This window comes from Protopterus annectens, chromosome 2.part0 (genome assembly GCF_019279795.1).
Source record: "Protopterus annectens isolate FY-2018-M chromosome 2.part0, PAN1.0, whole genome shotgun sequence".
NCBI classification, from domain to species: Eukaryota; Metazoa; Chordata; order Ceratodontiformes; family Protopteridae; genus Protopterus; species Protopterus annectens.
Window position 1 is genome coordinate 1,372,275,346 of NC_056728.1, and position 12,973 is coordinate 1,372,288,318.

General features: G+C 39.2%; 1 protein-coding gene across 2 annotated transcripts in view; it reads left to right on the forward strand.

Annotated features, from left to right (window-relative positions):
- ALPK1 (alpha kinase 1) overlaps positions 1–12,973 on the forward strand; it is an 873,475-nt gene that overhangs the window by 608,401 nt on the left and 252,101 nt on the right. For both annotated transcript variants that reach the window (XM_044061550.1, XM_044061549.1), the window contains exons 9-10: positions 8,144–8,239; positions 10,874–10,978. In XM_044061550.1, coding sequence (XP_043917485.1) covers positions 8,144–8,239; positions 10,874–10,978 — 201 coding nt within the window. The remainder of the gene's footprint in view (positions 1–8,143; positions 8,240–10,873; positions 10,979–12,973) is intronic.

Here is a 12,973-nt window from a genome sequence, read left to right on the forward strand (position 1 = left end):
TCCATCATATGCAGAATATCAAGAGTAACCAAACTCATTCCTTGTTTTGAGAATACTGGCTAGCCTACTGGCAGAGGATCGGAGTTCAACAGTGAGTTTCTTGCCAGGTGACAGCATCTGATAGGACTGGGTAGTCTGGTAAGTAGATAGATGAGGGTCAGCTGTTTACCAAAGTCCAGCCACTGCAGCCTGCACAAAGCTGCTGAGTGATGTGTTCTACTATGATAACCAGCGGTGATTACAGTTGTTCTCACATAAGACTAGTTTAGTCTATCCTGCTGAGTACATGAGCACAGTAAAGGAGAGGGGGTAGCACATACATTGTGAGAGTGGCTTTCCTGGCACTAGGTATGAGGAATGCACATCCTGCATTCCATTGTTACCAAAGCTTCAAGTCACTTGGGTCAGGAATGGGGTTGTGGTGGCAGTGCATAGATGTGTTTTAGTGGAGAAGGAACAGTAATTCTAAGAAGTTATAAGACTTTTTTCCTTCTCTAACAGTTTCATTTAGTACGTGATGGCTTTTTTATCATTGAGGGTTTTTTTTTTTGTATACATTTTCAGCAATAATTACAGGGGGTAAATAATGCATACCTTAATATCAAAAGCAAAAGACCTATAAGTCTCATATTTAAGCATATCTTTCTTATTCACCATTCTTTTGATTTTAGTAGTATGAAATGCCAGAAAACACACAGGCTGCTCCATTACACTTATAACACGCAGGGATGTCATGAGTTACCTGTTCTGGTCAGTTTTGCACTGATCAAGATGCTTATCCTAGTTAAGGCACTGGTGTTTTTTTCCCCACTACCAAGAAATTTAGTGTATGCGTAGCCCATGTTTATTTTTTCAAATATTTATTTTGTTTTATTTACCCCTGTTGACTGGGATAGTTCAGCAAAGCTGGTGGCCTCTTTTCAGGCAAGACCCAAAGTGGAATTTATGCAAACTAGAAGAAATCTGGCTAGTGTACTGTCGGTCGTCTGGTCGGGACAAAACAGACGAACATCTTTGAGTTCTGTTCAAGCAGCTTTATTATGTACAAACACATCAGGATTGAGGCTTAATAACTTTAACTTAGATAAACTTGTAAACCAACTAGATGTCACACATACATGCTCACTCTCTGGCTGCACTATCAAAATGGCACTCAACCTAGCACATGCTTGCTATTTATATGCACGTGCTGTCCTTGAAATGATTCTTAAAGGTACACTACACACACACTATTCTACAGGTACCAAGGAAGGTCAGTGCGTTTTTAACCTCTAATCGGCACTTGTGGGCTGCTGACATGATTTGAAGAAACCAAACATGATGGAGACAAAGCAGACTGGGAATTTTTATTTATTTTATTTATTTTACATTTGTTTACTTGGATAGTACGACTGGATATATGTCCATTTTCAGCAGAGGCCCGGGGAGAAAAGCTCCAGGTTAAAAGTTAGTGAGAGATACAGATACAGGATGAAAGAAAATGTCTACACTTTGAAGTATATATTAAATTAAAATTAACAAAATCAGGATACATGGCTACAATTTTCAGTTTACAGTAATTTAAAAACACAAAATCAGGATACATGCCTTTAGGAATGTGGTACACAAATTGCATAGGCAACCAGCAGCTTGATACATATTTAGGGAATACAAAACAGAAAGCAGAATTTTAGTACAAAATGACTGAAAGGAGGTTGCGATGACAGAATTGAGTGGAGGAGGGCTGGAGTCACCAGTTATGTTGATTATGACACAGTCAAAAAAAGTGAGAGGAGCCAGTGGATGGAGAGGAATTGCATTAGAGTGACATGGGCAATCAGGTGCTGCGAGAACAGAAGGTGAATGGAGTATCGAATAAGGATTTTACTTTAATGGAGACTGATGAAAGGAGTTTGGAGGTGTGTTAAGCCGGTGAAGAAGCCAATTTCAAGGGCATAACCCTACAAGAGAGTGATGTGCTATTTGAAAAAAAAACTCATGCAAGCATTGTAAAAAAAACAAAAAAGGAAGCAAATGGACGATGACAGGAAACTGAGAAAACAGATGGCACACAGCTGTAAGGAAATGACTGATGGTAATTATAAAACCAAAAATAATGATGATATAATATTGTTGATATTATGATATTATTAAGAAGTGTTGTATACTATATTGCTTAGAACTTATTCATAATCATGACACCTATTCTAATTCAACTGACATTGCCAGCATACTTAACGTACAAATTTAGTGCAACTTCACATCTGAGACTTCTGTTCTAAGCTCCAAAATATCCGCATCTCTTACTCCCTCAATTATTTCTAAAGATCATTTACTGAAAGTGCTAACTAAAGCCAAAACTACTACTTCCACGAGACTGATACTATACTTGGTTGCTTAATTAATATTGTTAAACATACCCTTACAGACACACTCCTCAAAGTTTTTAAGTTAAGTTTAGATGCTGGTTTTGTCCCTTATGAGTAGCACACAGCAGGGGTAATGCCTCTCCATAAGGGTGGCCTTACAACTGATCCTGATAATTACAGACCTATCAGCCTTATAAGCCTCATCTGTAGAGCTATAGAACATATTCTAACTGATCACATAAACTGTGATATCAAGAATCTTGTTAGACTTGATACCTGCTAGTTTGGTTTACCGAAAAGTACATTCTGTCTGTTTAATCTGGCAAATTTCTTCAGCAGAGTTACAGAGGCTGAGATGGTGACCATGCAGTGCATGTGGCATATCCTGACGTGGCTAAGGTGATTGACACCATTGCCCATGCTGGTATCATACAAAAGCCAAATGCTTTAAAAATTGGCCCACACGTGGAAAGATTGATAGCAAATTGTCTGAAGGACATAAACCATGCAGTGTGAGTTGCAGATGCTTCATCTGAAAGTATAAAAATGACTAACAGTCGCTCTCAGTGATCAGTGCTCTAGCATATCCTATTTAGTATTTATTTCTCAGATATCTGAGAGAGAGCTAAGACCTCTGGCTAGTGAAGTGCATAGACAGCTGTAAACTGGAGGAGTTGTTCATAAGTATGTAGTAGGCTAATGACCACTAGGGCCATTTTAAGCCTAGCCATGAATCCCAAATCTCTTGGGAGATGAACCACTGACAGGCTGCCTGTGTCTGTTAGAGACATAGGTGCCAAACCAGGATGAAGCTCCTGTTCCCCATCCAGGTGGCCAAGTTACACTTGAATTGGGTTAGGGAGAAACCCTGCTTCACATTGGATGGGGAGCCTGTTCCAGAGAAGATGTAATCTCCGGGATGCATACCTGTCTCTCCAGCAGGTCCTATTTATATCACAGGTAAGGTTTAAGTCTTCAGAAAAGGTACTTCTGGTGCTGTTTGTATTGTGGATATGCAGGAGGTCCATCAGGGTGGAGTCGGACCTCACCTCAACAGTCTGTAGGAGACAGAATACAGGGATAGGGCTTTGAGGAGGCCTGCATAGGACATGTTAATTACATCCTGTATTCTTTTAGAGAGGAACCTCCGTGGATGTTCCAATTGTTGGAAGTGCCTGGTTAGGTACATACCAGAGGGGACATTGTACTCCGTGATAGGTCTGATGAATGCCAAACCAAGTAAAGTTACAGTATGACACCCAAACCCTCCAGAATAAACTCACCCTACTAAACCATTGATTTACTAAAAATGGGCTCAAACTAAATCCTGAAAAATGAAGCATTATCAATTTTGGTAGATAATCTCTCCTGTCATCATACTGTCTAGACGTCACCGTACAAAAAATAATATGTAGTCAGGTTACTAGGTACTTGGGGTGATAGCTCCCTCTCTTTTGGTTATAACGTAACAACAGTTGTCGCAATCCTTTCATTTAGCCCAGTTAATTGCAAAGGAGGATCATGAACATATAAAGAAGTAATCACTTCCTTATACTCAGCATTGATCAGGCCAGTTGTTGAGTACAGTGCTCCCTTTGGGATGCATCTCTCTATACATGCCAAACATTAGTTCTTAATCACAGGCCTAAAGTTCCTAATCTACCAAGACAAACTGGAAGCTCCATCCCTCTATTCAGTGTCTTACAGATTTTTGCCTGGAGATATCTATCTTGCTTACTGCACCAATAGAGAAAAAGAATATGTAAATGAAGAAATTAAAAATTATCAAGAAAAATACTAACGTGGAAAATAAAAACTGATGATATAGAGAAAGATAGAAGGATTTGGTATAACAATATTTAAATCCATGGGACAATTTACCAGAAGAAGTGATTAAAGCCATTAAAGTAAAAAGAAAAAGTGGTATACAGAGACGGTAGATATTAGGCTTTCCTTTGGAGACTGGTAATAAATAAGATACCAGTAAAGGGGAATATGCCATATAAAAAGAATATTGAAAGTGTGTGTTTATTTTGTGGGGAGGAAGAGACAAAAAGCATGTGTTTTTGAAATGTAACCTTGTGAAACTCCAAATAAAGTTGTTTGAAGAATTTTTTTTGAGAATATTAATGACATAAACAATATAGATATGAATATGACTGTGTACAGATATTATAAGAAGAAAGAATATGTGAGAAAGGTATGTAAGAATTTATTTTATGTAATATGGGTTATTTGGAATGAAAAACTTGAATGAAATTCTGTTTAATGGAAGATGGATTTTTGTAGAAATATTGCATATAATGGAAATGTATGTGTGTGTGCATATAAATATGTACATTCTGTAACCATGTGAATGTTGTTTGTTTCATTAAATAAAGAACCTGTACTCTTTTTGCCAAGTGCCTTGTGATCTTTTACATACCACTGAGGAACCACCAAGTCAGAGAGATGAGGCCTTGACTTAATGTCTCATCCAGAAGAAGGCACACTCAGGGGAGCAGGACCCCCTTACGCTGCACTGCATTGTCAGTAATGGAAAATTAATCCAACTGTTTGGTGTGGGAATAGAACCCACAGCCTTTTGTCTCAATGGCAAGCGTACTACTGATTGATATTTTGGAAACTGTCTGGCTGAAACTTGATTGGAAGTGAGTAAGACTACATATAAAAAGATATTAAAATGTGCAAGAGAATTTTCTAATAGAGGAATTTATTTAATAAGTGGAAGAGAAATTTCCAGAAGAGAAGGTTCTTCTTGGATCTCTTTCTGAAAATTCAGTCAATCCAAATGTTCATGCTACCACTGGCACTGTATGTATATTGCCCCCTCCTGGTAAATCTACATACACTCTTTTCCAGAGCACTGAAAATGTGATTGTAAGTGTTATTTGGGAAAAAAAAGAAAAGAAGGCAAAAATAGCCTCGAGCAGGATGGTTTCATCTTTGGTAAAAGGCAAAAGATTTATTGAGTCTGCTGGAAATATAGTCTTGAATTTGCTGTATCTTCTAAATGCACCACCTGTAGGACACTTATATGGGAGATGAAAGAAGGTATATAAAAGACCCAAGAACAGAGTCAGAAATCTTGCTTCAAACTTCTTCTTTCGGCTTTTCCTGGTTAGGGGTCGCCACAGCGGAACTCCGGTCCGCTAATGATTGGCAGTAGATTTTTACGGTGCCAAGGTGCCAGCTCGATGCCCAACCTTCAACGAAGGCAATAATAAGCATAAATAGGTTGTTCTAATCAACAGAAATGGAAGGAAGTAATGGAAATCTAAGACAAGCCAAAATTACCTAACCTAATTTGAATCAAGACTTTATTTGGTAATTAACCACACTGTCAGGGTTTTCTGAACCTCCTAAAATTTGACGAGTTTCTGTCTATGGAGTTAAATCTCAGAAACATTTTTAAATTGCAGATTTACAGTAGAGGGATGGGAGCTGGGTTGAGCTTTGACAGAGAATCAAATGAAGAATCCATGCAGTAGGATAAATTGTGTACCTCTCCCCTAAAAACAGTCAACCCCCACACTGCACTGTGAACTTGTGAAAACTCTGACGTTTGGCATCTCTTGCTTGACATAACTGCCAGTAAAAGTAAAACACATTGTATAGATTTCTGTTAATACAAAATTGTCCTGCCTATTTCTTTACAATATAGATCTGCTCAGCTCTGATAGTTTGGTGGCCACCGTCCTCCTGTGCTCCTCAATGGTGTGCCATTCATGAGTCCTGGTAAAGGAAGGGTAATACTAACAGTAAAGTCCCTCATCTTCCCCCCTGTGTCATGCCTTATCTGCAGTTGTTTATTTATGGCTGTATGGTGCCCCTACTCTTTATTATTATGATCTCATATGATCTTTGTTCTGCCTTTAGTGCAGTGCAGTGATCACCATCCTGTAGAAGTACTATGTCTGCTTTTGTCTGCCCAGTGTGCGTCTGTTTATACACTAACACACTAACAGCAGACCTATGTTTTCATGCTGGAACAACAATATCAAACCAGCTGTCCTCCTATGCTTCCCAGCCCAACTTTTCTCTTTCTACCATATGAATTATGTTGCCAAGTGGCTATCAGGTTTAAACAGGCAAAGAAAACTGGAAGCCTGTGGACATGACATTTTAAATGACAAATTTTTAGAGGGTGGGATGTCCACAACCTGGCCTGACATGACTTTTTTTTTTGTCATCTTATTGTTCATTTTTGCTTTAAGTGAATTTTTAATTGAAGATGGGAGAGAAACCACAATAATCTTAAGGGAGTTGGACTATATTATGGAGTATGGTGGATTTGTATTCTTTTTTATGCAGTAGAATGGAAATGCCTTTAGCGAAATAAGTTTAACTGCACAGCAGATTAACCACTTCATTTTTTGGACCATCCTTTCAATTACAGCTCTGAATAAATTGGAAGGAAATAGTGGACACAGATCTATTCAGGATTTTCTAGTGGAAGCAAATTAACCAAGCTTGGAGGCAAGGAAACCCTTCAAATTGAGTAGTTGCTAGTCTCAGATGTAAAATTAGAGGCTACTGCACAGTTAAGTGGGGTGTAAGCCAACAGACTTCTGTACAGTAAAAACAAAAGTCTGGAATATGAAACCCTATGTTATCTGGATAAAGAGTTAAATGACTTGGCAAGTCATTTGTAAATATACTGAGGATTTTGATATCTTAACAGTCTCTTTAATGGAGACGTATTGACAATGTAGCACACTTCACCTTTGGTCTGAAAAAGTGAGGGTTGCCAGATGGAGTACCCGAAAGTCTCTCTTGGAATTCTTTTGTGGACTGGAAATCTGTCAGCCAAAAATGACTTAAGGTAGTAACTTTGTGTAAGAGTTATGAGAATCAGACATCCTGAATTTACAAAATTTTAATCATCATTTGCCGTAACTGGATATCTAGGCCAGCAAGAGGTTATAGAAATATAAATTCCAGTGCTGATCGGATTAAAATGCTTTGTAAGAAGTGGCACCCAAGTAACAATTTTTGCATTCAAAACTCAGTTAGCAGACCCTTTCTGTCCTCTTGAAATACATAAGTCCCTTTAATTGTAAGTAACCCATGGCCTTGCTGTGGTATACTTGTGCACACTGTTATATCCCAGCTAGTCCTTAAGTGGTAACCTTTATTCATCTTTGACTAATGGTGTCCGGAAAAGTCCATTTAAGTCACAGTAGCAGATCACTGATCCTAATCCGTAGGGTTCATGCTTTAAGACTTTCCATTAGTATACCCTTTTTGGAGGCAAAGGTGAGATATTCCAGTCCATGCATGTAACGTGAGATTGCATTATAGGTCACTCTACACTTTTGGTGTATGCTCACAGGTTGTCCATCTAACTAAAAGTCTTACTGATTGCACTAAATCCATTTTATAGGTGGTATTGTGGTATACATGTATTTGTCCATCACGTACATAATTGTTGGTATCCCAAGATATTTCTCCATGTCCTTTGCATCCTGCAACAGTGTTAGTGTGCTTTATTGTTATTACTTAGTGCTAACAAGAAAAAAGGCCATTTTCCCCAAACTAATATCATAAATATGAAAAAAAAAACAAAAACATAGAAAAGATTGTCTACAATTTGTCTGCTGAACTTATTCCGCATAACAGTGATGCTGTGACTAATGTATGTTTGAAATGTTTGCTATTTTTTCAGTATGTAGCTGCATCTGTGAATTAATATATTTGAATTTGGAATTTAGTGTGAAGTAGTAGGATATTTGTATTTCCTGAAGTTTTCATAACATAATACTTTGCTGTATTCCTTTATATATTTGTTACAGGGAGTAAGCACTTCCTTGGGCATTCTGGCTGACATATTTGTCTCAATTGATGATGAAGATTACCAGCGATTTAAAGAAAAGCCTTACATTGACCTGGTAAACATTTCTTAGTGACTTAAATATTACATAATATTTTGCAATGAATAAATGAATGACATTTAAATCCTGGATTATAGCTAATTTTCTCTTGTTTTAATTATTTCTAAAGAATTTCAACTGTTGGAGAAGTCTCACAAGTCGTTGTTTCATTTTTCATATATTTGCATGTAGGATTTTGTAGAGTTCAGCACTTTCTGTTAGCATACTTATTCATTTACCTTTTGAACAATAATACACAACTGTAGTGAAGCCCAAGTGATTCAACCAAGCAAAACATGGGTAAATCCTGCATTACACACACACACACACACACACACACACACACACACACACACACACACACACACACACACACACACACACACACACACACACACACACACACACACACACAGGAGTGCTCTTCTCCAGGCTGCTGGTTGTCTGGGGCACTCCATTACATACTGCACATTATCTGCATTTATACTGGAACAGCTACACAGAGTATTGTTGACTTTGCTCCCCTTTAGATTTTCTGCAGAATGTCCAGTTATTTGTTTGTAAAATGTGTGCTTTTTCTGCCTAATCATGGAGGACTGAATCCATTAAGTGAGTTGCCATGAGCTGTGAGGTGTTTTTAATATATCTACTGGTGTAACCTGCTCTGTGGAGCAGCCTACTAGTTTAAGATTTTTTTTAAAGCAGTGAGAATTATCCACTTAGCAGCACAGAGAAAGTAAGCTAATGTGCTTCTTCCTGTAGAAAAAGAAGCATGCACATGTATTACAGAAAGATAAATGTATATGCTTCTTTACAGGAAGAAACACTTTAGCTTGCATTCTCCATGCCACTAAGCGAAGAATTCACACTCCTTTTAAAAAAAATCTTAAACTAATAGTCTGCTCCATAGAGCAGGTTACAAGGATGTTGTTACAGTGCATGATCTAATAGAAAGCACAGCAACCAGATTTCTTTCTATTGCTTGCTTTACAACGGGTAAGCTGGTTGAGCTATCTAATCAGCATGGCCGGTTTTGAGTAATAATGGGCCTTTATTGTATAATTAATACATACAAAAATTGTACCTGAACTTTGTGCTCAATTTGAAAACAGAATATCCATGCTTAGGACTCCAACCCTCTGTGCTGACGCCAACACTTAGAGTTGTGGCAATACTGAAGAAAATTAATGTGTTTTTTTGGGATTACCGTCTTGCATGACTTCGCTGTCATAAACAACACATTATACCATAACTGGTTAATTTTTTTTTTAGTTTTCGAGTTGGTCACCAACAGTAAAAGTACATGAATAACTATTGGGGTAAAGCCTTTCAGCAAAAAAATCTGTAAGAAAAAAATCAATGTTGTGTAATACAATTGAATGCCTTCAGCAAAAATGCTTTCAATTTTGCATGGCTGGATGAGTTATTTGTCTTTCTTCAGGAATAGCTTAGAGTCAAATTGAGTTGACTGTATAAAGATTTTATGATTTACTTCTGTCAGCAGATGATTGTAAAATCAATACTTTTTTGTTTGTGTTGTTACATGGTTCATTTAGTTTGCACATTTACAGTGTGGAAGACCCAGGTATCTGCTGTTTCCAAAGAAATTAACTGGATTTGAATACTGGTTTTAGATGACAAAATTTTGCAGCAGTATGTTCCTTATGGGATTTTTTTCCTGGTTTTAATATCACCCTGTACTTTGCTACTCTTTATTTGGTTGGAATTTTGTTAATGTTTATTACCCGTAATGTTAGTCTGGCAAATATTGCTAATAAATACACATAAATCACATTGCAGTCCTGCACAGTGCAATATATTAATGGAAAAATAAACATTGTAAGACGGTATTAATTATTCTGGATAAATAGAAATGGAAATATGCCTTTTGTATTGTGGATTGAATGACAAGTCCACAAGGAACCAATTCACCAAAAACAGATTGTCAAAGTTGAACTTGCAGATCGCTGTTTTCATTAGTAAATTACTGCCATTGCTGTTTCTTACTGGGCACAAAAGTGTTTTCTTTTTGGGAGCAGAGTTCTGTCATTGTAGTCAGTGGTGTTTGTTCAACTAGCATACTCTGTCCTGGGGGATAGTTGAATGAAATGAACAGCTGCTGGCTTGCTTTGCTTTCTTGGGGAAGGATTTTTGGGACTACCTATCAGCTTACTATCACCAAGAGGAGGCTGGGAGAATAAGCAGTCAGACAGGACACTTATGAGACTTGCAGTTTTTGAACATGACAGCACAACGTGAAAGCACTTGCATATATAATACATTGATGTAGTGCATACCATGCTATAGTTATGCTGCTATAAAGAGCTGAAGTCCTGCTGTTCACATGTCTGATGGCCCTAGTCCCAAGCATCTCCAAACATAATCAAGTTTAAGTAAGGAGGAGCCACTGGCCATAGAAATGAGCAGTATGTCTTGAGACTTAAGATTAAAAAACAGTGCAGGTAGAGGAAGAAAAGAAAAAAATATTAAAATAATTCACATCTTACGAGACAGCTAAAGGGCTTGACCATTGCATACTTTTTGTTTGCTGTACACTGAAATCTGTAATCTCCACCTGAATTTCTGCTGCAGATGTGTTGCTCTGTGTACCATTTTATGTTTGTGTGAACTAACTGTTTCATTCTTTTATAGAGCATGTTGAAAGAATTTGACCATCGCCTTTTGGCTGCAGCAGAAGCAGCAAAGCTGGCAGCGGTGTTCACACAGTACACTCCTCTGTTTGTACTCATTAATGTGGTAAGTGTAATGTGTACAATTAAACTGGAAGGAAAAGTGCTGTCTTGTAGAACATGTAAACCACCATCATACTATCTGGGTATGATTGGCTGATACCTCTAGCATGCTGCTTAACATGATATCTGATGTTGTTGATCTTCATTCCATTCATCACTGATGGGTTTGGTTCCGAGCCCTCAGAACAGAGTCGGCCTTATACCAAAGCTTGCACCACCCAGAAAACTTGAGCTAAGAATTTACCCATAACCTCCTTCTCCCTGTTACCTCAGATTTCATTTGCCACATTGCCGTAAAGCTGCGTTCAAGCCAGCTTTCAGCTAATTCTGTTATATTTTTGGAATATTCTGAATTTTTGATATTGCTGTTATGTCTTCTTCTTCTTTTGACTTTTCCCAGTTAGGGGATTCCACAGCGGATCACCTGTCCACTCATGATTGGCAGTGGAGTTTTAAAGTGTCGTGTTGCCAGCCCGACGCTCAACCTTCCACTTGAAGGCACACACATGCACACACTCATACTTAGGGCCAATTTAGAGTATCCAATCCATCTACAGCATGTCTTTGGGATGTGGGAGGAAACTGGAGCACCCGGAGGAAACCCACTTACCACAGAGAGGACATGCAGACTCTGCACAGAATGCACCCCAGCCGAGGATCGAACCGGAGAACCTCTTGCTGTGAGGTGGATACTCTAGCCACTGCACCACCGCAGCCGCCCGATATTGCTGTTATGTCTAAAGAGTTTAATTTGTTTTCTACATAGTGCGTTACCTCTTTATCTGTGTAATGCTAAGTTCTACTTCCCCTTTTTCCTGTCAATTACCTGCTGGTAATCTTTCTCTCTACCTGCTGTGGGATTTCTCCTTTACCATTGTTGGCATCTCTTCCCTTTCTCTATCTCTAGCTAGCTATAGTTGTGAGCTTAGTTGTTTTTCTCGTTGTGTTTTCTTGATTTTTGTTGGTGTTAACATGTCTGATAAAAAGGGCACTTCTGGGTTCAAGCAATGCCTGAAGTGTGGGAGGAAAAATTCCAAATAGTGACCTCCATGATGACTGTGTTTTTTGTTTGGGTGTGCCTCACCTTTTGGTACAACCCCCTTGCTCCTTCTGTGCAGAGTTTAGTTCTCATACCATGAATGAACGTAAAAACAAATTGATTTTGAAGGGCCTTCTCAAATCGCCCTTCTCAGAGGCTCCCTCTGCGTCGGAGGGTTCATCCCCTCCAAAGAAAGAGAAAAAGAGGCCCCACTCCATTCCCTCCTCACCCTCTGGTGAGAAGGAAAGACTGCCAAACCTGAAGATGCCAAAACTTTCTGCACCAGAGCAGAAGTCTTCGCCTACAGTAACGTCTTCCGTACTGTCTATTTCTGTAGCGTCAACGCCGACTCCCTCGGCACCAAAAATGTCTATGGCACCGAATGTGACCGCTAAAAAATCTTGACCTCAACACCGATTATGACTCCAAGCCCTTCCATGGCTCTGATAACTCAGTCCGACACTGCTACTCCCCTCATCTCAAAAATGGAGATAGTGGTGCCTTTAGACACACAAGCTCAGACCCGATACTCCCCCTCTGTGGACTCCTTCTTGGGAAAGGCTTACAGTCCCTTTTAGAGCATCTAGAGTCCCCCTCAGGGATATCCACTAGATCGACCAGGAGCCTCTCCAAACTCTACATGGTGCACCTTGTGGACAAGCTGCTGACGGGCAGGAGGATTCCTTCTAATTCTAAACCCCAGTCCGTTCTAGGATTTGGGTTTTCTCCTTCACGGACTCCATCTTACTCTCCTCCTTCATCCTCCTTGTAGGTTCTGAAGCCCTCGGCACCGACTCCTCTCTCAGCACCCTCGGCTTCAGTACCGATAGTGGACCTCACTTTGGCACTGGAGTCAATCCTTTCGCCGTTGGTTCCATTGGAACTGGGTCTTCCTCAGGCCTGGGATTGGGCTGTGGTTTCCTTGGTTCTGAGCTCAACACCGGCCTTTTCTACTGTGCC